Source organism: Ischnura elegans, chromosome 6 (assembly GCF_921293095.1).
Source record: "Ischnura elegans chromosome 6, ioIscEleg1.1, whole genome shotgun sequence".
Taxonomy (NCBI): domain Eukaryota; kingdom Metazoa; phylum Arthropoda; class Insecta; order Odonata; family Coenagrionidae; genus Ischnura; species Ischnura elegans.
Window position 1 is genome coordinate 31,152,128 of NC_060251.1, and position 24,683 is coordinate 31,176,810.

The 24,683-nt window shown below is 41.0% G+C and overlaps 1 protein-coding gene across 1 annotated transcript in view; it reads left to right on the forward strand.

Annotated features, from left to right (window-relative positions):
• LOC124161324 overlaps positions 1–24,683 on the forward strand; it is an 89,834-nt gene that overhangs the window by 62,225 nt on the left and 2,926 nt on the right. The window contains exon 2 of the mRNA XM_046537636.1: positions 24,118–24,436. Within this exon, the coding sequence (XP_046393592.1) occupies positions 24,295–24,436 (142 nt within the window). The 5' untranslated portion in view covers positions 24,118–24,294. The remainder of the gene's footprint in view (positions 1–24,117; positions 24,437–24,683) is intronic.

The following is a 24,683-nucleotide window of genomic DNA, read 5'->3' on the forward strand; positions in this document are numbered from 1 at the left end:
TCACCGCTCTGCCCACCGCACCTGCAGTGCCTCCTTGCATCCCACCCCTTCCTGAAGCATCCCTCCCCATTGAACGACCCCCACCGCGGTCTCCCTGCCGAAAAGGTAATGCGAGCAGTTATGGTCCGGTTTGGAGGCGCAAGGGAAAGTGTCGCCGGGGACGGCTTTCGCCCCGGAGTGAAATCGGCACACGTGGCCTCCACAACTGCATTCCGCCACCGCGGTGCTTGGCGCGTGGCGGTGGTCCACTGTGTGGCCAAACAGGCGCCAGGGGTGGCGCCACCGAATTTTAGTGTAATAGGGCAGTGACGCAGCGAGGGGGGGTTTGGGGAATAACCCCCCCAGAGCTCAGAGAAATTTTTAAGTTTAATCCATTTTACTTATTTGGATCAGTATTACTTATGGAATAGTGTTAGGATTAATCAAATATCTTTCAGAAAGCCGTATAACTCGCCATTTTGAACCATTATTATTAAAAAATTTCTGGAGGAGTGCCCCCGCAACTCCTGCTTACCCTGGTGAGTATGCAATACCCGCACACCTTTAAGTATGAGTGGTCCCTAAAACTGATGAAAGCAGGGTAGGTACTCAGCTACCTGCTGTTAGCCTGCATCGTAGCGGCGCTCATAGCATCGCACCAAGGTGGCCTTACAGCGGCAACCCGAGCCAGAATGACGCCACACGGGATTTTCCCTGCATTCATACTTATTTTATTTTCATGTGATCGCGAAAAATATATATATCGTCATTTAAAAATCTAAAAGCGTGAAATGCGTACTCCAGGAGTAATAATCTTTCGATTTAGGCTATTTAAAAAAAAGGAAACCGGTGTGACACCATGTTTGTGGGAGGTTTTTACTTCTGCATTACTTTCTGCCAACCACCTCTTGAGAGTTTGGAGGTGGTGAGGTCATTTCCATCATGAGTGTAAAACAGGGAATAAAGTGTGCAGAGATACCCGGCGTCGGCATTATCGTGCTCCTGACAATAGGCGCTAAAGGTACCACGGATAAACGTCCCTTCCGACGGACGGAGTGCAGTTCTTGAACTGAACCAATCACAGGCATGCAGCATGCAAAAGAGCGCCACAAGGTCATAAAAACACACAATAAGAAAAAAATACGTGCACATCCATTCAGTTGGTGTGAGTTCCACCAAGCGTCCATGGTTCCATGCAACTCGAGACGACAACACGATCACACTCTCATACGTAGCCAAAACTTGCCAACGGTTGGTCATTAATATAGTATACCAATGCAAAGTTACAACAATACAAAGTGTTTAACGCTAAGAAACACAGGTCAAACAGAACTGCAAATGCTTAGACGGAGAAAAATGAAATTAGAGAGAAAATTCATTAGGAGCAAAAATGTAAAAAGGAAAATATGTAATAAGTCGTCCCAGTGGCGCAGCGAGGGGGGTTTTTGGGTGATAACCCCTCCCCCCCCAGAGCTCAGAGAAATTTTAAGTTTAATACATTTTACTTAATTGGATTGATATTACTAATAGAATAATGTAAGGATTTATAATATATCCCTCAGAAAGCCGTAACGAAAAACTTAAAACTCAACATTTTGAACCATTTTTCTTAAAATTCCGTAATTTATTAATTTCGCACCTACCGCTTATCCTGGTGGATATTCCATACCCCCAAACATCCCGGTATTAGTTGCACCTAAACCCCCCAGCCTTAATTCCTAGCTGCGCCCCTGAGTCGTCCGACAGCTTAGATCACGCCAGTGACACTTCCCATGCCCGCCGTTCAGTTTTGGTGGCACGTTTTTCAGGCTGCTGAATTTTGACGAACTACGGGCGCCACTTGCAGTCAACCCATGTTTTGTATGTCGTACGGTATATTTACGCAAGTTATTCGCACTCGAAAAAGAATTAAGCTGAGTTCTGTAGCGTGTTTTTTTTTTAATTTGTGAGCGCGAAGGTAGGTCTCGGTGTAGATATTACAAGTGACGAAGGAGTTCGTTTGCTTTATTTTCATCGGAATTTGGAATGGCCCGAGGCTGGGTCGCACCAGGGTGTAGTGTGTGGTATGGCTCCAAAAAGTCCTCACTTTCACTTTTCTCTGCACCAGAAGATCCCGTTAAGAGAAGTAAGTGGCAAGCGGCAATATCACGAGAAAACCTAATTTTTTTTTCACCGGGTATTTGCGCAAACAAATTTTAAAATAGGACAAAATGTATCATGTGTCAGTCTGCTGTTGGGAATGATAGCAAGGTTGGTATGTTAACTCACTCGATGGAAAATTATGTTAATATTTCTTGGCTTTCTTGCTGACTGTTTGGTCGCGTCATTTTGGGTGCATTTTACATTATATTGTTACTTAAAGCATCCATCCGTGCTCATCACTCGCTTCATCCACATCCTGTCTCTTACTGGTCTCGTACAAGTTTCCTCTCCTCTCCCACCATGTCTACCACTTCGTTCCTCTCCGTCCGATTCACTTCCTCTAAACCTCTCATAAGATCATTTAAAAAAAAAGAGGTATCACCACCCTTCCGGGGTTGTACGGTGGTGTGGAATAAAACACACGATGGTTCGGAAAGAAAACTACCCTTTGTATTTTTAGCCCCGTAGTTCCTTTAGTAATTCCATGTTTGAAAATAAGATTTTTTAAAGTTTCACCATTTTTTTTAATCAATGGTAGGGTCCAACCCCAAATTGCCCGGCGGATAGGTCAATGAACCTATCCCACGTATCGAATGCTGACCTTTTTTCTTTAAATGAACCGGTTCTCATCAATAATACGTGGTTGATACTATTATCGCATATTCTTTCGGTTTTCTTCTCCTGAAACGTCTATAAAATTTTGTAGTCTAATGGTTTGAGGAGTCTTACGGTGAATTTCAATTTCGTGATGCAGTCAAAGTTATTTGAGTGGTTGAAGAACCTCGTTAAAAGTGGTCACTATGACCATTCCACCCAAAAATGTCCACCTCCCAGCTTTCTTCTGTCGCATTAAATGCGCCCACTACTACCCACTATGTTTCGGACAGCAAGGTCATAAAAAATGTTTTCACTTTCCTCGTGGAATCGCACATTTGCTTCGCTTATAAAAGGACTAGTTTTGATGGATATAAAGAAAATTTTCCGTAAAATATCAACACAAATTAAAGGGGGGTATGCATGAGACTTGCTGTATGGCACTATCTGCAAAGTAACTTGGGGAAGGTGAAAAAATGAGAAGTGGGTGGTTAAAATCAGAGTTCCCTGAATTTCCGATACTTCAATACTAACTCGGTGAGAGAATTTAGGAATGGCCATCAAGAGGTCTATGGGGAGAATTTTTTTCGGTTGGTACTTTAGTTAAAAAAAAAAACTTTCGTAACTGAAAGTATCGACAATGAAATTAATATTTTTTACGATTAATACAGTAAACGAATGTATTTGGAGAGAAGTACGTATGGTAAGTTAACATGATTGTGTGAGAATGGATTTTGATTTAAACGGTACTTTTCCTTCTAATGAAAACTGAATATCCATAACGACAACAGCTATGATAAATGGGGGAAAATTTTGTATTAGTATGGGTAAACTCTTCTCGGGATTCCCACCGTGTTAATTTTTCCATAATGGCCAACGTTTCAAGCTCGACTCGGGGCTCATCCTCCGGGCTTTTAGATGTTTTAAAATTAACTTAATTTATTTTAACAATGAGACTTAGCAACCACAAAAAAATAAAACACATTGAGTCCTATGAATGAGCCCCGAGTCGGAACTTGAAACGTTGGCCACTATGGAAAAATTAACCCGGTGGGAATCCCGAGAAGAATTTACTCACATAATTTGCCGGGAAAGTACCAAATTATATTTCATGTATTAGTAGTTTTCGATTGCATTTAATCAGTGAAACCAAAGTTGTACGTTTTCTTTTTGCATTTAATCAGATGAAACTTTTCAAATGTTCGCTTTATAGATAAAAACTTATCATTTCTGGTGATAATTTTTAATTTCTGCGAAAAACAAATGAATAACAAATGTTCTGAAGCTTTACTGCTGACGTGTGGTGCGGGAAACCGTCCTAAAAATAAAAAAAAAGATATCGAATCGTTGGAATACAAGGTCGACCATCCTCGTGGAAAGAATATTTATAAAGGCCTGTTTACACGATATATTTACGCGTACGAGTTAATGTCTGTTCGCGTAAATGATTTTTGTGGACCGGAACGGAACACGTTCGAATGCATGAACCAAATTAGAACAGGTTCTATTTTCCGTTCATACGCTTGCACAAGTTGGGTGGTTGCATGGTACATTTTCATGTTCATTCTCACGTTCATACATTTAGATATTAACTCGTACGGGTTACAGTACCGTATATACAAGCCTTAAGCCCCAATAAATGCAACGGGAAAGGAATACATTGCTAAAACACATTGCCTTCCCCGCACGTACGACAAATCTCAGATCGTTGTTTCCAGGGAAGGACTAGTGTCTTACGAAGCCTTCATCGTATGGAAGGACCCGCTTCGTCGTCCACAAGCTTCGGTGTTGCACTGCACGTTGTTCTCTTCCGCGTGAGCTTCAGGAATCGACTTCTCTGGGAAAAAGCGTAAACATGAATTTTTTATGGGGCCTTTCATCTACCTTATCTTTTTTTAAGGTGTTTTAGCATACGTTTTATTTTAATCTGCTAATATAGGACTTTGTAACACTTTTTTTCGATTCTTATTGTCATTACCACTGGGGCGTATATAAAGGATGGCAATAATTGGAAAAATAAGTAAAACATGTGTCGTAGTCCGAATTAGTTAAAAGAATCATGTTCAAGAGTATGGACATTGGACACGGAATGCTGTGATACATTTTCACGTGTAATATTATTAGGTGAATACAAGGGTTTAAAGGATATGTACAGCGAAAGAATACTGCTGTATTTTGACGCGTTAAGACCTCCGGACTAATTAAAACGAGAATATCTAATTTACTACCGGGTAAAACCTGAAATGTTTTATAAATATTTATGGCGACTACATTTAACTCCCTTATAATAGGGTTTGAAGTAATTTAAAGAATTGTTTTCAACCCCATTTTAAGTTTTTTTCATTATATCTAAGGCACGTGAAAATGGCCTACCTCTTCAATAGGTCTAATTCGAAATTAAACCGGATAAAATCCTAATTTACTCGTCCACACCCATACTTCTTCCTTGTAATTCTATTGAGTTAAAATTGACGCATCTGGAATTGCGAAGTAGCCTTTTCCTCGTTAGATACAATTTTCGACGGATGTAGATTCACGGAAAAGAGGAGGTTGGTAAAGGTTCCTCTTGGTTGAATAGCCTCCACTGAGTAGGTTTTTTGAAATGTCTTCTTTTTTGATCCCGTTATTTCCAATTATACTTAATTTATTCCAGGAAAATAAATTGGTGTGACGAAAGAATATTAGAATTGGATGAGGAAATTTTCTCAGCACCGATGAGACTTTCTACCCGAAGGATGAAGTAAAGATATTTGAGGAACCGTCTAAAGAGAAATCGATTTTTTATCAATAAAAGGAATTATGCTTGACCTTGACTGAGTATCCAATTAAACTGAATCAAATACTAATACTAAGCCATCCATTTTAAGTGAGAATGCAAATTGTTGGTGCATGATAAAATATCCTTTGTTGGAGTCACTATAAATATTTCATTCGTAAAATATTTTAGGTTTTACCTTGTGGTAAATTAACTATTCTTGTTCGTTAACTGCCATTTTCGATTGTTAATTGTCTCATGTGCAACCATACGGAGGTCGCAACATATCAAAATGAGGCAATACCTTTTGGCTGTCCATTTCAAATGTTGAAAAGAAAAGACTTAAAAAAGTATTTTACAAGTTCGTAATTGCAATTCACGAAACAACTTGAATAATTTTTCAACTTCATCATATTCCTTGACTAAAGGTATTTTTCTTCTGAAAAATCTCACTCTTAGTGAGGATTAAGCCCTCAGAATGAGAAGATAACACCCAGGCCGCTTCATCAATCTGATCCCTATGAACATCAAGGCATCCCGTTACACAGGTACAGAAGACTAGACGTCCATGCGAACTATGCATTGCGTAAGAGTTGAAATGCTGCCTTCTTCCATGCCTTCTGTCCATGGGCTTGATGCAGCCCTCCCGGATCATGCTCATTAGCCTTCTCAAGGTCTTCCGGTGTCGCAAATTCCGATTTGGCTCAGAGACTGCTGCGGACGTTGGAGGGGTGACCGCTGCAAGCGTCTTGCTGGAGCTGCGTAAGCTGGAAACTTTGTTTTTGAGGCTCTCCTGGTTGGTAAGAAAGGAAGAGGCTCATAAATGCGAATTTCTTTTAATAATGTCTCTCGGTACAGAATTTTCATCTTTACAAACGGATTCGCCCATGCAACATCATTCAAAACAAAATCGTATTTTTGTAAATACTTGTAAAACTTGAAAATGCTGACTTTCTGCTAGGCAAAGCTGGGCTTTATAGCATTCCATGATGAATAATTTCACATTTTTCAACCTGTGTGTACTTTTTCTCAGAGTGAACTTTAGCACCATTTTCATTCGAGCAAAATTTGTTAACGTGAGTTGCAGCATTCATCTGATAGTAACTCAAATAAGTTCAAAAATGTGCCTCAATTTGATAATACGAAATCGTAACGGTTTTATTATGACGTCCCATATATCTATTATTTGAGGTGACGGCAGCATTCGTATGAAGTAATTATTTCAATTGTATCACAGTACATAGTATGGCAGTAGTTATTATTCTCTGCAGATGTGCCAACGTTGGCTTAATAACCTTCAAATATTTGCGGATGCAAAAAAATATAGCATGCGGAAAACCCTTTTTTCTCCACACGGCAGTCGAAAACGGAAAGTGTAAAGTAAATTTTCGCGTTGCAGTGCATGTTGTTCCAAATATTACTAAAACTGCCGGATTTCCGAATTTTTTGCTCTTACAAAAATTTGGTGTTGATAACTCTTGTTTTTTTGGGACAACACTCGATAGAACACAGTATGATTAACTTTTTTGGCAAATCCCGCGAAGTAGTCACGTTTCGAAATAAAGAAAATTTTCCACGATTATAAAATGTCTTACGGCCTTGGTTTCAATGTGACTCCTTCATCTTAAAAGTGATGAAGTGATGCAGCAACATTGAAACGTAGTCATTTGTAAATTTTATAATCGTAGAAAATTGTAAGTATTTATTTCAATTTGGAAAGATTCCACTCCATCACGCTTGGATCGGATTTTATCAGTCAAATTTCGTCTCGCGTCACAACCCTTTTGAAGTCGGATAAAATAGGTCAAATTTTCCTGGACCCAAACTCCTAGGAAATCATTTATCGTTCTCTGAATCGATGATTGCCGAGGAAAGGACGATCTGCGTGTTAATTCCGGTTCTTTGGTCGACAAAGGCTAAGGTGCCGCTGACATTAGCTCGCGCCCAGCAAATAGAAATAACAATCGTTGCGAGAGTCGCTAATTTCTCCGCTATCTTGAGTTAGCAACTGCTAATGAGAACCAGAATGAACGCCCTGACCGATATATCGAGTCGTCTTCGCCCACGCGCCAATCAGCTGCGTGGGATGTGCCACGGCTTGTCTGCTCTCGCTGCCTTTTCCCTCGCTCCGAAACCTTTGCAGAAATCATCACTCCCACTTCCTCGTACGTGGCCCTATAATGTCCGTGGGTTAGGAAGCAGAGATGGGTCTGCGTTACTTATTCCGGGAATTTTGCTCGAAATGTTCCTTCGGTTGAAATGAAATAAAGAGAGTCACAAACGTTAACTTGTTTCTGCAGTGGGGAGGGAGTGTTGAAAACAGTGTTAGAGGGTAGAATGTTAAGTAAACCATGGACAGAAAGGAAGAGGATAAGATTTTTTCGTAGAATAAAATGGAGCAATCCTTGCTATGAATTGAAGACGGAAGAACATGAAGCAGTGGCGAATATAGACAATATTTTGGTGGGGATAATGTCAATAATAAGTTATTAGTAATCAAAATAGATTTTTTTACAATAGTTTTTGGTGGCGAAATTCAGAAAGTAAATAAAATTTATAATTAGTTGGTCGATTCTCGAAATACTTTTGTTTTTAAAAGGTATTAACTTTGAATCGCTATTTTCTCACGCGCATTTTGTTTATATTTATTCAGATACATTATTTTTCTCCATTTCGGGGGGTCCGGGGCCCCCTCGGCCCCTCCCTTGTATTCGCCCCTGACATGAAGGAAGGGGAGGCTGCCAGACTGCTTCTTAAGTATTCCATGGAAACCTACCTTAATCGGTAGAATACTTAAATTTTGGCCGGCCTCGGTGGCGGCGGGGTAAAGTCCTCGCCTGCCAAACCGAAGGTCGCGGGTTCGAGTCCCGCCTGGGTAGGAAGCTCTTATCCAGGGCATGGGCGTGTGTGAATGTCCTCCATTGTTAACGGTTAATTCCCCATTCTAAAGGCCGTTGTGCTGTTTATGGGGTGATGGAAATAAATAAATGAAATAAATAAATAGTTATTAATTTCGGTTCTCGCTATAGGTTTACATTGATAGTAAAAATTCGATAGCGGCGGCATGTGGAATTATAATTTGTGACGCGCGTTTGCGACTAACGCCGATGGTCTCTACGATCGGAATGGTCCTCAGCGTTAATAAATTGATTTCCAGGGATTTAGAACTGTAAAAATAAAATATCTAGTGCTGAGTATATTCTGAGAGATTAACGTTGTTATTTTCAGCAGACTCAGCGTTAAGCGTTGGTGAGCGGCGTGGATTAGTTTTTAGTATCTGCGGCCATACATACGTTCACGTGGATAATATTAAAACTCTTGGGTATTTAGTTGAGATATTGCATATTGGAACTTGTAGCTGTTTTGTCACAAATTTTTAAAGCGAGTTAGTAAAGAAATCTGTTCTTCTTCTTGTCCTACAATCATGGCTTCCGTGGTCGTTGTATTTCTGTCTTATTTCTGAGTTATTTTCGCAGATCGCCCTACCTATGAAGGTGGAACTCTTCGTTAATATTAACAAGAGCAATTTTCTGATTCTACGACGATCCAGGAGCAGATGCAGAAAAAACAAGATGGGGGGGGGGGCGCAAAAGATATCTTGAGTTACCTTTACTTTTATCCTGATAAAAAATAATCAAGTCACATGCAGAGTTAAAGAAATTTTTGATTAAATTCATTACACACACATACAAGACAATGCCATCTTATGATATTAAATGTATAATTGTGGTTCTGCAATGTTTGGCAATACGGGCGGGCCCGCAAGGGGGGCGGGCCCGCAAGGGGGGCGGGGGCGCCCCCATCTGTATCCGCCACTGCGTCGATCGAAATGGCAAAATCGGTGTTCGCGTGATGGGTTTGATGGTTCAAAATGGCTTATTTCCACCATAGTATTTCTCTTCATCTTAGTTATTTCGATTTGAAATTTTATTTAGATGAATTGTAATGGTCTCGAAAAAGAAGTATCAGGGTTGTGATGAAACTTATCTTTAAGTATTTCATTTATCATATTCTTCGTCCACCGAAGGTGGGGGTTTCCAAGTTGACCTCAGCTTTTGGTTGCTGTTTAGCCGCCTTAAGCGCTCTAGCATATATTTATTCTTAGAGCTGAAGTCTCTGGTCGGTATTCTCTCCCCTGGTGATTCCCTCGAAGCAAAGTGAATGGTTAAGTAGCAGGTGTACTCCAGAGTGAAGCGTGCCCCGGGCAGAGATGGTGGATCGCCTTTGGTATTTGCCTGATCAGTTGAAGGGCGAGTGAAATATGCTTGCACATTTAATCCGACAATTTACGTTGAGTCTCGATGAATATCCTCTACGTTAGCGTTTGACTATGCTATCAATCCACGAGAGGAAATGTTCCTTTCGAGAGGTGATGTATATCCAGTAGTCCATATTTATTATACCGATTGTTGGAATGTTTGCAGTCGAGGGAAGTTAGATTAGATTGAATAATGGAACGTGGCGGAGCTCCAACGTGAGGTGTTTATTTATAGAGAATGTGGTAGTTGTCACAGTTCACTACTGAACTATCGGAACAATATGTTCTGCCGATTATTATTAGGAATAGCCTTTCCACCAACTCCACCCGGAAAATATTCTTTGCAATTGTAAGAAACATCAGCTTTCGTGACCTAATTACGTGCAGTGTGTCGTGGTAGATTACCAAGGCGCATCTTCCTTGCGTTGAGTGAATGGCCTTCCCGCGATGCTATTGTTTGAGACTTCAACGCGCGCATTTGGAGATTTGAACGGTCGGAGATGTGGCGCTGGCGCGCTGAATAAGTTCGTATGCGTCATATTCACTCTTGTGTAAAAAACATTTTGTACTTGTACGTGAGTTCAAAAAAGTTAGGACAGAGTACTTCATAGCATGAGACCATATTTCGTTGTTTGTGCACGTAACTAGTGTTAAGGCCGAAAAACTAGCAAAGGTAGGTGTAAGGATTCTGAGTTATTTTCAGGTACATTTGCCGTTAGATATATTTTCTTGGAGGATATTCGGCCGGGTCACGAATTAAATTAATTGATGTAAATGGAGTTAGTACTGTAAAGGCCTGGTTACACGATACATTATCTCGTGCGAGTTAATGCCCAAATGCACGAACGGGTGAATGAACGCGAAAATGCACCGTGTAATCACACAACTTGTGCGAACGCATGAACAGAGAATAGAACCAGTTCTAATTTAGTTAATGCATTCGTTAATGTTCCGTTTTGGTCCACCAAATTCGTTCATACATTCACACATTAGTTCGCACAAGTTAATGTAACGTGTAACCAGGCGTTCAGGATCTATTCGATCTCGTTAAAAAGGGCTATGACATCCGATATCTTCTCACTGAGCTCTCCTTATACCGCTAGCAGAGAAGAACTCTGCTCGTCTCTCTTTTTTGCGGAAGGTTAGTGGTGGCACAGTGGCGGTCTTTTGGCGACACCTTCTTCCGCGGCAGGACCGCCAGGTTGCCGCCAATTGGGTTTCAAGTGCGACCCGCCCGAGTGCGCTCAAGTGCGCAATCGGGGAGGGAGGCGGTGGAGCGCCCTGGCGGCGGAATGCGGAAAGTGCGCGGAATGCGAAAGTGAAAGCGATGTCGTCGCATGCAAAAGCGAGTGGCGGGTGCAGCGTGGGTGCCGCGTGTCCTCCCTCCACCCATGCCGCTTGGCATCTTGCCTTCCATCGCCCGCACGCTTCTTACGGAAGAGAAGTGAATGCCGCCCCGTCAAATCTGGCGTCTGTTCATCGATGACAATACCCCATATGGACCTCACATCCATCACTAATTTTGGGAAATAGCATACTTGCCTGTATTTTAACGATGTACTCCAGTGTGAGGGAGAAAACTCCGTTGAAGAACGACCTTTCGTCTTGACTAGGGCTATACCGCCAAATGAACCTGCTATTATGGAGGAAAACATCGTGATGGAGATGATGAAATAATAAAAGTTATTGGAACGCGTGTTCCTCCACGAAATGCAAAATTTCTACCCCACCAAGATGATTAACTAAAAGTGCGTTTTTGAATAATATGTATGTTCACTTTTGAAAGCAAATCAGGACATTCAAGTCATTAATCCACTCGTTGTAAAAAATAATTCTGTTCTAAACTCTATCATAAATTCTGTGCTAAATGTTATGCATGAGCTATGATGCCTAAGATAAGATATTGATGCGCATATATTGTACGCAGACTGGCAAAAAAAACTTGGGAATATGTCTGTTTTCCCTAAAGTGTATTGCCAAGCCATGTTTTTGTTATCAGTTATAATATTAATATACTTAGACATGTTACAGCAAAAAGGTCAGTCTTTTTGTTATAACATTCATTTAAGCTACCACCCGCCAAAACGCTCATTTACTTCGGAATATAGCTTTAAGCCAACCTTATCTAGCTGTGTTAGGGGAAGTATGTGAGGGTTGATTGTTATTCAGTAGCAATCAAATTTGTTGGTGACGTCCATTTATGATTTTAAAAAATGAAAGTACTTCCCCTTATCTAGGTTGACGAGGTTGGCTTAAGGCCAAAAAGAGAAGGGATTATATGATGTGTGGGGCGAAAGCTGGTTAGTTTATAGCACTCGGCCCGAATTTTGGGGATCCTGATTGGATTCCAGGTTAAGGCCAATGAATTCTTTTGTGTAGTGTTTTACATATTCATTGTAAGCCGTCTAATTTTTTACTCTCAGTTTGCTCTTCCCCTCGTCGATGCTATCACCAATTTTTAGCACGTTTTTGGACGAAAATTATACCTTCAATAGATGTCAACTCATTTCCAGCGCCCATACAAAGTCCACAAACAACTATTACTACAAAATATTTGATAGTTTTCGGATCAATACATTTAAACCATGTGTCACATTTCCTCGTGCCATAGTATGGGAATATATAAATCGATTAGTGATGACTTCCCCTGCAGTCAAAGCTAGAAAATTGGCTGGAAGGTGTGTTTATCTGGGTAGTTAGACTGTGCTCTTGATGGAAGCGGGAATCAACATTTCTCTGTGTGATTACCAGTGAGGCTGGAGTCCAGAAAGAACGTAGCTGATAAATGATTCGATGGACATAGTCAAATTAAGGCTGACAATGAGCCGCCCAAAAATGTCGGGGGAGTGGCTTTTGAACCTCTTGACCTCATGATCTCGCTGCGACCTTGACTTCCCCGCCAATCCAATTTCTCGCCGCAAATGCCCACCACGCGTCCTCGACCGCATAATTTCACCGGAGGAGGTCTGACTCACCGCTCCAAATTAACTGATAGGGATGCCGACTCGTTATTACATGTTTCCCTTGGATTAATAGTCCTAGGCCCTTCTCTCATGAGATCTTTCCAATTACGAGTTGCGGTTAAATTTTCAGGAACCTTCAACATAGCCTTCCTTCTAACCCCCTCATGGAAAATTCTTCTCATTCGCTCACATATTTCATATTGCTACGTAACTTAACCTCAACCCATATTTTATTCGGCAGCTACCTGCGCTGTACAAATTGTCCTTTGCTCTTTTTTTCGCTTCGGTCCAGTCCTCTCTCCATCAGAGCATTTAGCTACCGTTACAGTACGAAATTCTAGTCTATATCACACGTGGATCTCTCCGCTTGCCGCGTTTATTTTGACTCGTGTTCCGTTGCCTCAGTGATGGCCAGTCGCAACTTTTTCACAAGTCAGAATTAACTTGCTCAGAATTAACGCGGCGCCAACGTTTCTGCTTTTCGCCAATTTCGCCAACGACTTTTCCACTCAATCAGATCGGCTCGAAAGTGATTAGAGAGATTTCTTGATAACATACCAATTGATGTGAAACTTCGTGCTAGTTTTATCTTGCCATATCCGAGGATAAAAGCAAAATATAAAACTTCACCGGGTTAGTTTTATGGGTATCTCATGAAGTTTTAACATGAATTCTCATGAAGAATCGTATAAATTACCTAGAAAACCAACTATGAACGATAAGATATTCGTCTTAGTACTTTGTACTTCATAAAAAACGTTTCACTGGATACTGTGAAAAGTCAACGAGCCATTCCGATTGAAAGAATCGAGAAAATATGTTCTTTTTTACATTTTTGGTGACGTACGGTCTAGTCATCAGTCAAATAATGTTTTAAATAGGAATAAAATGTAACATAAAGTCCTTTATTGGCTTCTACTGCGATAAAATCAATGAGTCTCAAAATGTATTTATCTTTTCTTCCATGTAACGTTGACCTGACATGTGTTTGAATTAGTTATTAGTTATAGTTTAGATAAGTGTTTGAAGTGAGCTCTCGGAGACAAGCGATGACGGCTTCAATCACCTTATCACGGGTAATCTAAGATCGTGATAATAAATCCATCGCTTGGCCCCTCCTCTTTCTCCTCACATGATTAGATCGACCGCAAAAAAATTAGCAAAATATCATGAATGCTTTCAATCTCTCGTTTCACTTTTGGTAAGTGTGTATTGTTTGTACGGATTTCGTTGAAAAAAAGGTGTATAAAATGATCGATCTAAATTTTTTTCCATCAAATGCAAAAGAAACCCATGTTATAAAGTTTTCTATTGCATTTGCAATGCATTTTTTAAGCTATGGTTGAGTTGAACCACCGCGGATTCCTTGGTCGCGTTCCGTTTCACGTGAAATGCTTCCAGTCTGTTCTGTCGCCATATAGCTCCCCTGAGGCATCCCATTTGAATGGAGAATGCATTGGCGTGGGCTTTGCTGGAGGAGTGAGGCTGCCCGGTGCACGCCGGTAAGGGCTGCTGATCGTCCTTGCTCTATTTGCTCATTTGCATTCCTGCTCCGCAGAATATAACGTAAATCAGCCAATGAAAATGTAATCAATTAGCTGAATGTCGGTAGCTGGAGAAGGACGTCGAGTATTTTTATGCCCTCCACATAGTCATGTTAGCGGAAGACAATACTGGTACCGTTCAGTGGCGCCGACTCCATGGGGCCTGAGGGGGCCCGAGCCCCCTCAAAAATTCGTTTTAGGTGTGAGGAAAAAATGTGTCAGGCTTGTTGATTTTCCCCGGAGTGTCCAGATATCGATATTCAAGTTATCAGGGTTCTAATTTTGATCATATGACTCTTCTAAAATGCTTAAAAAACTTAAAACTCACTACTTATAAAATTTCCCGGGGCAAGATCCCGGTTTGGGCCCCTCCAATATTTTTTGTAAGTCGGCGTCCTTGGTACCGTTGATACCGTAGAGGTTCTCTTAGTAGATATCATAGAGGTGGAGAACCTCTATGATTGATATGTTGAGTGTGTACTAGGAAGCATTGAGTCCATTTTCTTCGCGAATCTGCACATAGAACGTATCGTGAGGGTCCATACCTGGAAGCAAAATATATTTTTCACATCTTCCACTTGATCATGATAGCTGATGATAGTACTGGAACGGTCGAAACGTCGTGTCAGTCATGGTAAATGTCGATAATTTTTTTCTTGACGAGTGATTACAGTACAGTCTGTCCAAAGTGTTAATTTTTTTGGAGGAAAATATAATTAACATGTCCTCCAACTAACTACGCTGGCTGAAGACAGTACCGATATTGTCAAGGCGTATCGTCAATCCGAGGAAAACTTGATTAATTCATTTGCGATTCACTGTAGTAGCACTTGATCTACTCGGAAATGCTGCTAACGTGTACTAGCTGTGACCAAGGAATAGTTGACATACCCTCAGAATGGCCGCATTCGCTGAAGATAACACTGGTACTGTTAGAATATTGATTCAGTCCCAAGAAGGCATGAGTCTCTTTTCTTCGGGAATCAGTACAGTGGAGATTAACCTGAGCCATCGGTGGAGCCAAAATATTATAGCCGCATAAATGAGGGCATTTGCACCTTTCCTATCGCAGAAATATGAAAGTCTTGTTCTGGATTCAAGGGGCCTCTGATTGAGATGACTGACTGTGGAGGTGGGCGTTTAAGCAGGTTTTACTGCATTTAATAAGGTTATCGACAATCAGTTAGTGGTTCTCGAATATCCCGAAAGCTCGGCATCTTTTTTTTCTGAATCACCGCGTTTAGTTTCTGAATCGCCGCATCGTTGAATATTGCAGAACATACTAAAAACATATGTTTCGTTTACTACAGCTCTCGATTTCTCCCTATTTCGTGTCACAGTTCATTTGCTATCCTCAGGTTCTTCTTCGTTTCCTTGTTGACCAACCCCAAATACTTGTCTTTTGATCTTCCACTGTTACTTTTCTCAATTAGAGCTTCCAAAAAATTGCTTTCTCGTGACTTGGTCAGCCCACCGCAATCCTACTTCCTGCACCATGCAGTGCTAAAGCCAATTTCAATTTTTCCACGTGAAATTCCGATGTACCCATTATTATGTTCTTCGAGCAAGGTAGTGGAATTTTTGTCAAGCTATATTTTAGTGTATTTATGTATCTAGTATTTATGGTACGCACAGGGACTTATAAAAAATATTGGGGGGGCCCATATCGGAGGTCTTGCCCCGGGAAGAGGTTAAATTCAAAGTGTGTCGCAGCACCGAAACACTACCATGATTCACACCACTTGATTCAGTTAACCTGCATAACCTGCTTAACCTTATTATTATTTGTTTCGACACACATTGTTGAATTTATTTTAAAAGGTAACTAATGTCAAACATGGGAAATAAAAATTACCAATATATTTATGTGATTTCACAAAGCATAATATAACTTAATAATTTTCTTGAATTAATGAGGGGGCTCCGCCCCCCCAAACGAATCTTTGAGGGGGCTCGGGCCCCCTCAAGCCCCATGGAGTCGGCGCCACTGGGTACGCACAAAGAGATGATCCAGAGAGTTTCTTCTACATAGATTACGTATAGTCGTATAGTTATTTAATGGTTGTATTATATAGCATGTTATTAATTTTTTTATTGTTCGCACTTAACGATTTCTTTTGTGTCGACTAAAACCCTACAGCTTAGGCGGAAATGACCAAATATCTATAACACCGTACATCGAGTCGCTTGGTGGTTATCTCTCAGCGTGTCAAATTCGAAAATGACTCATTCGTCAAGAAAGCGCGTCGAGTTTGGTATTTCCGAGAATCTGATTAATATTTGAAAGGGCGTCGAAGTGGCCTCGATAAATCTTTATTTTCTTCGGAATGCGCGCAATACTTGCTGAAGTGGAAACAGGCAAAGTAAACCTTTCAGAGCAGTGTGGCCTCACATTCCACGTAATGGGCGTTGTGCGTTTTGAGGGAGTATTTCAACGCTCACTACTATACATATTTATAAGTGCGGATGCCAATGAGATGAGCTTGTGTGCGGTATCACTGTAAGACAAAGGACTATTACTCTGCATCAGGAGACTACTAGGTTGGCAACTGTGCGTTTATCCCTCTTCTTTCGTCGCTCAAATCAGCTAATGCCTCGTTCAGATAACTATTGTTCCAGCAATCGTCGGAACTATCGTGCATTCACACAACGATGGTTAAAACCTGTGCTGTCCTCTAGTGCTGACATTTAAAGTGAACGAGAAATTGACGGTTGGCAAAGCTGTTGAGGTATACAGGGTCAAGATATTTCTGTGTTCAACGTTTATTTACCGAATCATTTTTCTTCCGCCCATATTCTTCCTTCCTCGGACAAATCCATGAAAAAAATAGAGCGAAGAGAGCTTTGCGAACTTTTCGTCTTTCTCTTGTCGCCTCCTTTTCCGGTCTCCCAGCGCCTAACCATCGTAAAGTGGCTATGTTCGGCGCTACGTGAACTATTGTCAGGACATTCATTCACACGGCTAGTTCGGCCAACAGTCGTTAGGACGATCGCTCGAACAATCGTAATGTGAAAGAGAGGCAAAAGGGCCAGGAAGGCAAAATAACAGTCGTAGCGAAAGTCGCTCATACTTTCGCTATCTGGTGTAAGAAACCGCTAAAAAGAATGGAAATAAACTCCCTGGTCCAAATGCCCAATACAGCCAGCTCTTCGATTTCCTTTTCTTCGCTAGAATTTTTGACCTCTCACGGAAGATTACGAAGCGATATTCTACTCTTCGGGAGGCTCGTTGAGAGAGAAGACAGAAGAAAAGTCGTTGTCTGCGATACGAGTTTTAACCAAAATCTACCAAATACCACCAATATACGCCAAATATACTCTGACAAGGAGACATCACGAGAGTGATATTCGGTATATGGACGACGCTGTTACTTTCTGAAACTATACAGGAAATGTAGAAAAAAAGTGTCTCGGCTTTCTTCCCCATAGGCCCGGGTTCGAGAGATAATTGCGAGTAAATATTTCACCCAGCATCATTCCCCTAGATGAAGCACCCACACCTATTATTGTAGGCTGCTTGCCTAAACCCTCCAGGCAACGGCGTTTGTTGGAATGAAGCTCTTCATGTAGTGGAATGTAATATGTAGTCATGCCAATTTACTTGCGATTATCTCTCGAACCCTGACCTATGGGGATGAAAGCCGTGACGCTATTCCAACATTTCCTGTATAGTTTCAAAACATAGCATCGTCTTTCAAATCCAGTAACGGATACAGAATTAACTCAAAGGGGGGTGGGCGCAAAAGATACTTTGAGCTGCCCATGCTTTTATCGTGATGAAAAATAATCAAGTTACATGCAAAATTTAAGACAGTTTTATTTAATCTGATAACACGCATGCACAAAACAATGCTATCCCATCATATAAAAAAGTTACAATTGTGGTTCTGCAATGTTCGGCAATACGGGCAGCTCCGCAAAGGGGGGGGGGCGCGCCTCCTTTATGTATACGTCACTGTTCAAATCCAGAACATCACCTTCGCGATGTCTCCTTGTAAGCGTTTTTACCGGTTAAGATACATAAGCGTTCTCTCGTCCGACAGATTCGTGGGATCCGGGTTCAAAGCTGGTCAAATTGAATTAATTGGCATCTTTGAAACTTACGCCGTTGAAAAATAGGCCATGTTGTTATTCAAGTTCTCCTTTTAATCATTATACACTCGGTCAACACGTGCTAAGACACATTTTCATTACTACGTATATTAAGTCACTATTAGAGATTTTCTTATCATCATCACCTTCTTTTTTTTCAATCCTTTTCGGGAAAAAGAAGCAAAGCTCAAAGTCCTGATAGGGAATTTTTTTTCGAAATCATTTTTGTTCCGGTGTTTGGCGAAGGTACGCGAGGTATTTGGAAAGGGAAAATTGGCGCCGTAATCTCTCTAGTGAAACTGAACTCGCTATCGCTTTCCATATAGTAAACCATTATGTGAAGAGAATGGTCCTGGACGAATCAATACATGCTGTAAGCCGTCAGTTTGAGAATTTTTCTATAAGTAAGTATGATTAAATAAGAGGTTGGTTGTCACGACGAACAGATTTTTGAAAAATACTTTAGAAAACTTTGTTGATTGCAGCCTTGGCTCACGCGAAAATTTCTCCAACTTATTCGCTAATGACGTGAAGGCAGAACATTTACGAGGGAAAAATTTCAGACGCATAAGCGAGAAGTGGACCCAGAGAACCTTTACTAAACGGTTTTCTTTAGAAAATAGTTCGCTGAATTCGCTGAGTTTGCTGTTAGTTAGTCCAGCCCGTAAAAAATAACTTATGTTCCTGAACTTTCTGGTCATTATCACATTTTATGAATCCTTCTAGCGAATGCCCCATCAATTACTTGAAAATCCTTCTCTTCGTTTCTGTGATGGCGGTGCTTTGCTCTTTCAAATCAACTTACGAGTACTAAACGGGGAAGGGATGTTGAAAACAATGCTAGAGGGTAGAATGTTAGGTAAATGAGGGAGAGGAAAGAAAAAAAGGATTTTTAGATAGAATAAAATGGAATTGGCGTTATTGTGAATTGAAGAGGGAAGTGCTTGATGAAAGGGGAGGCTCCCAGAATTCTTCTTAAGTACTCCATGGAAACCTACCTTAATCTATAGAATACTTTGATAGTAATAACTCATCTCTCATGTTTTCGTTTGAGAGTGAGTTTTTTTCTCTTGCCTATTTGCTGTCTTCATTTAGTTGCGTGAAATACAAAGCCTTTTACAGATTGGAGCTTTCAGTTCCTTTCTGTTGTATGGAGTTATTGGGTAGGAAAACATTTTTTTCTAGAAAAGTTAATCACAACTCATTTTCTCAAGTTTAATTCCAGCTGCTATGTTTTACACTATTTCCTGACTTCTTCGAGGTCCTTAGTTAGAGCCAGGTTGTCATTATGCGGGCGAACTTCTCTATAAACCACTGCGTCATCTGCAATTAACCGAAGTCTTCTGTCGACTACATTGCCGATTCATTACCATACAAAAGGAACAGCAATGGACCTATGACTCTTTCCTGTGGAATTTTCAATGTGAAATCAACTTCCTCTAAGACTTCCTTCCTCCATTCAGTAATACTCTTTGTTCTATGTACTTCTCCATCCAATTATCCCATTACCACCCAACCGATGAGACTTTGATTTCTTTATTTACTTTTTACGGGGTACTTCTTTGAACACTTGCTTTAAATTCAAGGAGAATTGCGTCAATTATGACGTGTCCTTCGCCAAAAACCATTTGGTCGTACGAAGGACGTGCTAATTTGGTCTCACTGGTCTCACCCTTTCCGAATCCGAGTGGGGATGATATGGAGAAATCTTGACGATGGAGGTGTCGCATAGAAAATCCTGCAATCCTCGTATTATTCTTGATAGACATGAGAGCAGATATGGATTTATCGTTTAGATTTTATCAGATGCCACTTTTGCGTATTAAGGTAACGTTATCAAGCAATATGGAATATGGTGAAGGTCATCAACATATATATTGCGCGGAAGCATAAAAAAAACTGTATTATCTGAGCATGCGCGCTCAGGAATTCTGTGAGGAAGGGAGGCCGTATTCGCACTGACTCGTATCTCTGGTGATTCACGAATTTTCTGATCCCTGAATTGTAATTATCAATTTCTAGCATCACTAGATATTTAAAATCGTGGCCTACTGTAACGTTACGGTATATTGAGGCCTTGGTGAAAAAACTATCTGTGCGGTTATGGCATAAATCGAATTGGGCAATTTCGGCTTCTCCATTTGTCAGTAAATATTGTTAGCTTCTTTTAAAATCCTCTATATTCACTGTTGCATAAATCTTCTTCGTAGAGTCCTGGGAAGCGATGACGTAACTATGGGGAGGATGAGGGGATAGATCTCCTCCAAAGCCTCAGAGAAATAAAAAAAAATGTATTTAAAACTATTGTCTTGATTTGATATTTAATAACTGCATCTGCTTAAAGTTAAATTTTAAGTTCCAAAATAATGGAAAGTGTATTTCCAGGCATATGATTTTTCAAAAATTTTCCCGGACTCCCCAGCCTGTGGCTTTCGCCCCACCATCTCACCCAAAGAATATTCCTAGTTACGCCACTGCTGGGAAGAATTAAAGTCGTCCTATCTGGAAGGTCGTTTCGTTCATTTTTGTGGTTCTTGGAGGGCATGCAACACCTTCTTCCATTTCAAATCCGCGTATGTTATTATTATTTTTTTAATAGGGTAGTTTCCTTCCTCAAAGAAAACGAAAGGCATTGATTGCGATTCGTTACCCACTATTAGTGTATTCGTAATATGCAAATTATTTGGTTTTAGAATTCCCATTTTAGACGAATGGAAATGGTCAATTTTAACTGCATTTGAAAAAGGCCAGATTGGTGCCCATGCGATGCCACTACACGTGACGTCACAGGGACCCAGATGCGATACGAATAGTCAGGAGTTTTACATCGTGTGAGATTACCAATGCACGTCGGAAAGGTCGGAAGGAAGGTACCTAAGGTCGGAAAGTTTCCTTCGTTTGATAGGGTATTAATAACCCTTATTTAAGCCAAGTGCTATCTGCTAGCAGGGTACTCCGCCACATGCTAGCAGCCTGCATCATAGCGGCGCTCATAGCCTCGCACCAAGAAGGCCTCACACGGCGGCAGCCGGAACCAGAATGACGTCACACGGGCTTTTCCCAGCATTCATACTTATACGTCGCGTTTTCGCGTGTTTGAAAATGTTCACTTTTCATTTGATCGCGAAAAATAGACATCGTCATTTCAAAAACTAAAAGCGTGAAATATGTACTCCAGGAGTAATAATCTTTCGATTTAGCCAATAAAAAATAGTAGGAAACCACCCTATTTTCCCAGGAATTTTCGGGCCTCCCTCTTTAATCCACCGCTGGCAGTGTCTTTCGCCCGTTTTTTATCTCCTAAAAATTGTCTACTTTAGGTTCTTCAATGTTATGGTGGGACGTTGAAATATTGGCAAATGTGGAATTTCTCTCCGATTTCCTTTGGGTTAACGATATCATGTCATAGGCATCAAAAACGTCAATCGTCAATTGAGTTTCGTTTAATTATTATTGCCAATCGTCAATTTATTTAATGGTCGCTTTGTTACAAAAATAGTTTTGACGCCGATGACATTTACCTAGTGACCCACTGGGTGTGTTGAAAATTCATCCATTTAGTTGTAAGGCTAAAGTGATTTTAATGTCAAGTTGTTCGCTGCACTCAAAAGATCAATTTGTTAATTGATCTGTGTAAGGCCAATGGCCAAAATTTCGGAGGGGCGGTTTTTGATTTCGAGGTTGGTTCATTTGAATTCTACAAGATACATTTTTCAACACATGATTCCTTTAACCCTTCTGCAGGCTGTAATACTTTGAATTAAAGTATAGCATCATTGACTTGAGGCATAATTCTGTTCTTCATCGGCATACCACGTGTAAATACTAAAACATTGCGTAGTTGTCTACCTACTTTTGCTGCTCTAGTTAGCCCTATCTATGCTTCAGTTTCCCCTTTTGTGCTCCAAAATTAGGGGCTGATTAAGGTACATCAAGTATCCATGACAACATTAAGTCACAGCTCGGCGGCCAACTGCTACCATTAGCCTTTATTAGCAATAATTCTCTCTCTCGCAGCCCTCTCCCCTAATCTTTGAGAAGAGGCATCATGGCTTCATAGTTTTGTCTGGGCCACCATGTACATTATGCTCATTGCAACGTCATGGCTCATTATTCTGGGATCGTGAGTAGCACAGATCAAAGGGGTTCAAAGTGAAATTTCTCCAAGAGAAAGTGAGAATGGCTGTAACTGGTGGTTTCCTTAAGCTATGCAACACACTTCATACTCACGTCAAGATCACTCTTCTATGTTTAAAGGATATGTTCTCTGTGCTGTCGTGACTGCATTTACTTGATTGATTTCAAAGGATATTCTTCCATTTCTGATTGAACATCAAATTATGGTTTCGCTTGTGGTAGCCCGCATTGCCCTAAATGACCCCTGATGCCATATTGAACCCCGTGTGGGGTTCTTCCATCCCAATCCTTCTGTCCCTATCCATACCCTGGACAGAGGCGCAGCAAGGGGAGGTTTGAGGGATAAAACCCCCTCCAGAGCTCAGAGAAATTTTTAAGTTTAATCCATTTTACTTATTTGGATCAGTATTACTTATGGAATAGTGTTAGGATTTATCAAATATCCCTCAAAAAGCCGTAAAACTTACCATTTTGAACCATTATTCTTCAAATTTTTCTGGAGGAGGGTCCCAGCAACTCCTGCTTACCCTGGTGGGTATGCAATAACCCACACCCGTAAGTATTAGTTGCGCCTAAAACCCCCCCTATCCTTCATTCCTAGCTGTGCCCCTGACCCTGGAAGCATCATTGGGCTCACTTCGCAGAAGCACTTCCATTCCTTTTTCTCCTTCTTCTCCATCCCCCTCCCAAGCTGACTGGGTGAATAAGTTGAACTACTTGGTTCCTGGCCCTCGTGGTTGTATCCTCTAGAGTAGCGGTTCCCAACCAGCGGGATGCAGATCCATTGGGGGTATGCAATGAACCAGTTGGGGGTACACCGAAAATAATCCATAATGGCAGATGTCAATAACTATGTATCTCTTAACCAGGAAATTTGTATACATATTATATGGGGTACATATTTTAAACCAAGTTGCTATTTGTACAATTATTTATAACTGTGAGCAGTGGCGCCGACTACATGGGGCTGGAGGGGGCCCAAGCCCCCTGAAAAATTTGTTATGGGTGTGAGGAAGGAATGTGTCAGCCTTGTCGATTTTCCCCAGAGTGTCCAGTTATCAAGATTCTAGTTATCAGGACTCCAATGTTGATCATATGACTCTCCTAAAATGCTTAAAAAACTTAATACTCACTACTTATAAAATTTCCCTGGGCAAGACCCCCGGTTTGGGCCCCCAATATATTTTGTAAGTCGGCATCCCTGACTATAAGTGTCACCTACTTGTATTGAAATTATGTAATAAAATGTGCATGTTGCATTTTTGGGGGTACAATATTAGTTATATTCATAAAGAAGGGTACAGGAGGAAAAAAAGGTTGGGAATCACTGATCTAGAGACCCACCCTGAGCCTTCATGCTGATTTTAAAGGATGCCATCAAGCAAAATATACCGTATTTCTCCGAATATAGTTCCCCTCTGAATATAGTCCCCCACCCCCCTAATTTCGAGGCTTCAGTTTTGGGAAAAATTAAAAAAATGCCTCTGAATATAGTCCCCTCTTTACTTATAATTGGCATTTTTTGGAAAAAAAAGGGGGGACTATATTCAGACATATACGGTATATTTCAATGGATATATGTATCATAAACTGTTTTAAACCATGGATTATCATGAATTTTAGATTAAATTTTTCATTTGTATTGTGTTGCAGGTGGCCACTAAGGACATCCACCTAGTTCTACAGTAGGATCCAGGGGCGTGACCTCCGTGATGTGTGGCTCATAATAGAGCAGCTACATTTTTGTGTCAGAGAGTGACACCAACCGAGGAAGTGGCGTGCTCTGCAGAGTGTCTTTGTCGACCGACAGGCTGCTGCAGGTAGCGCAACATGAGTGCCGCAGCGCGGCCAGGTGACCAGGCCATGAGCCACAGCGAGGCTTCACCTGAGGCAGTGAAGGTGGCAGTGTCAGTGGTGGCGAACGGAAATGGAGAGAGGCGGCTCTCAATGGGAGAACCCTCTGGCGAGTCAGGTGAGCCTTTTTCTTCTCCTAAGTTAGCTGTTCCCAGTGGCGCAGCGAGGGAGGTTTTTGGGGGATAAACCCCCCCCCCACCCTAGAGCCCAGAGAAATTTTTAAGTTTAATCCATTTTCCTTAATTATAGAATAGTTTTAAGGCCGTTTTACACGGGGCTCGGAATTGCACAGGTTAGAGCTGCATTAATTTCTAAAATGGCGTGGAATTGCGCGAATGCAAGAGCGAAATTAGAACAGGGGCTAT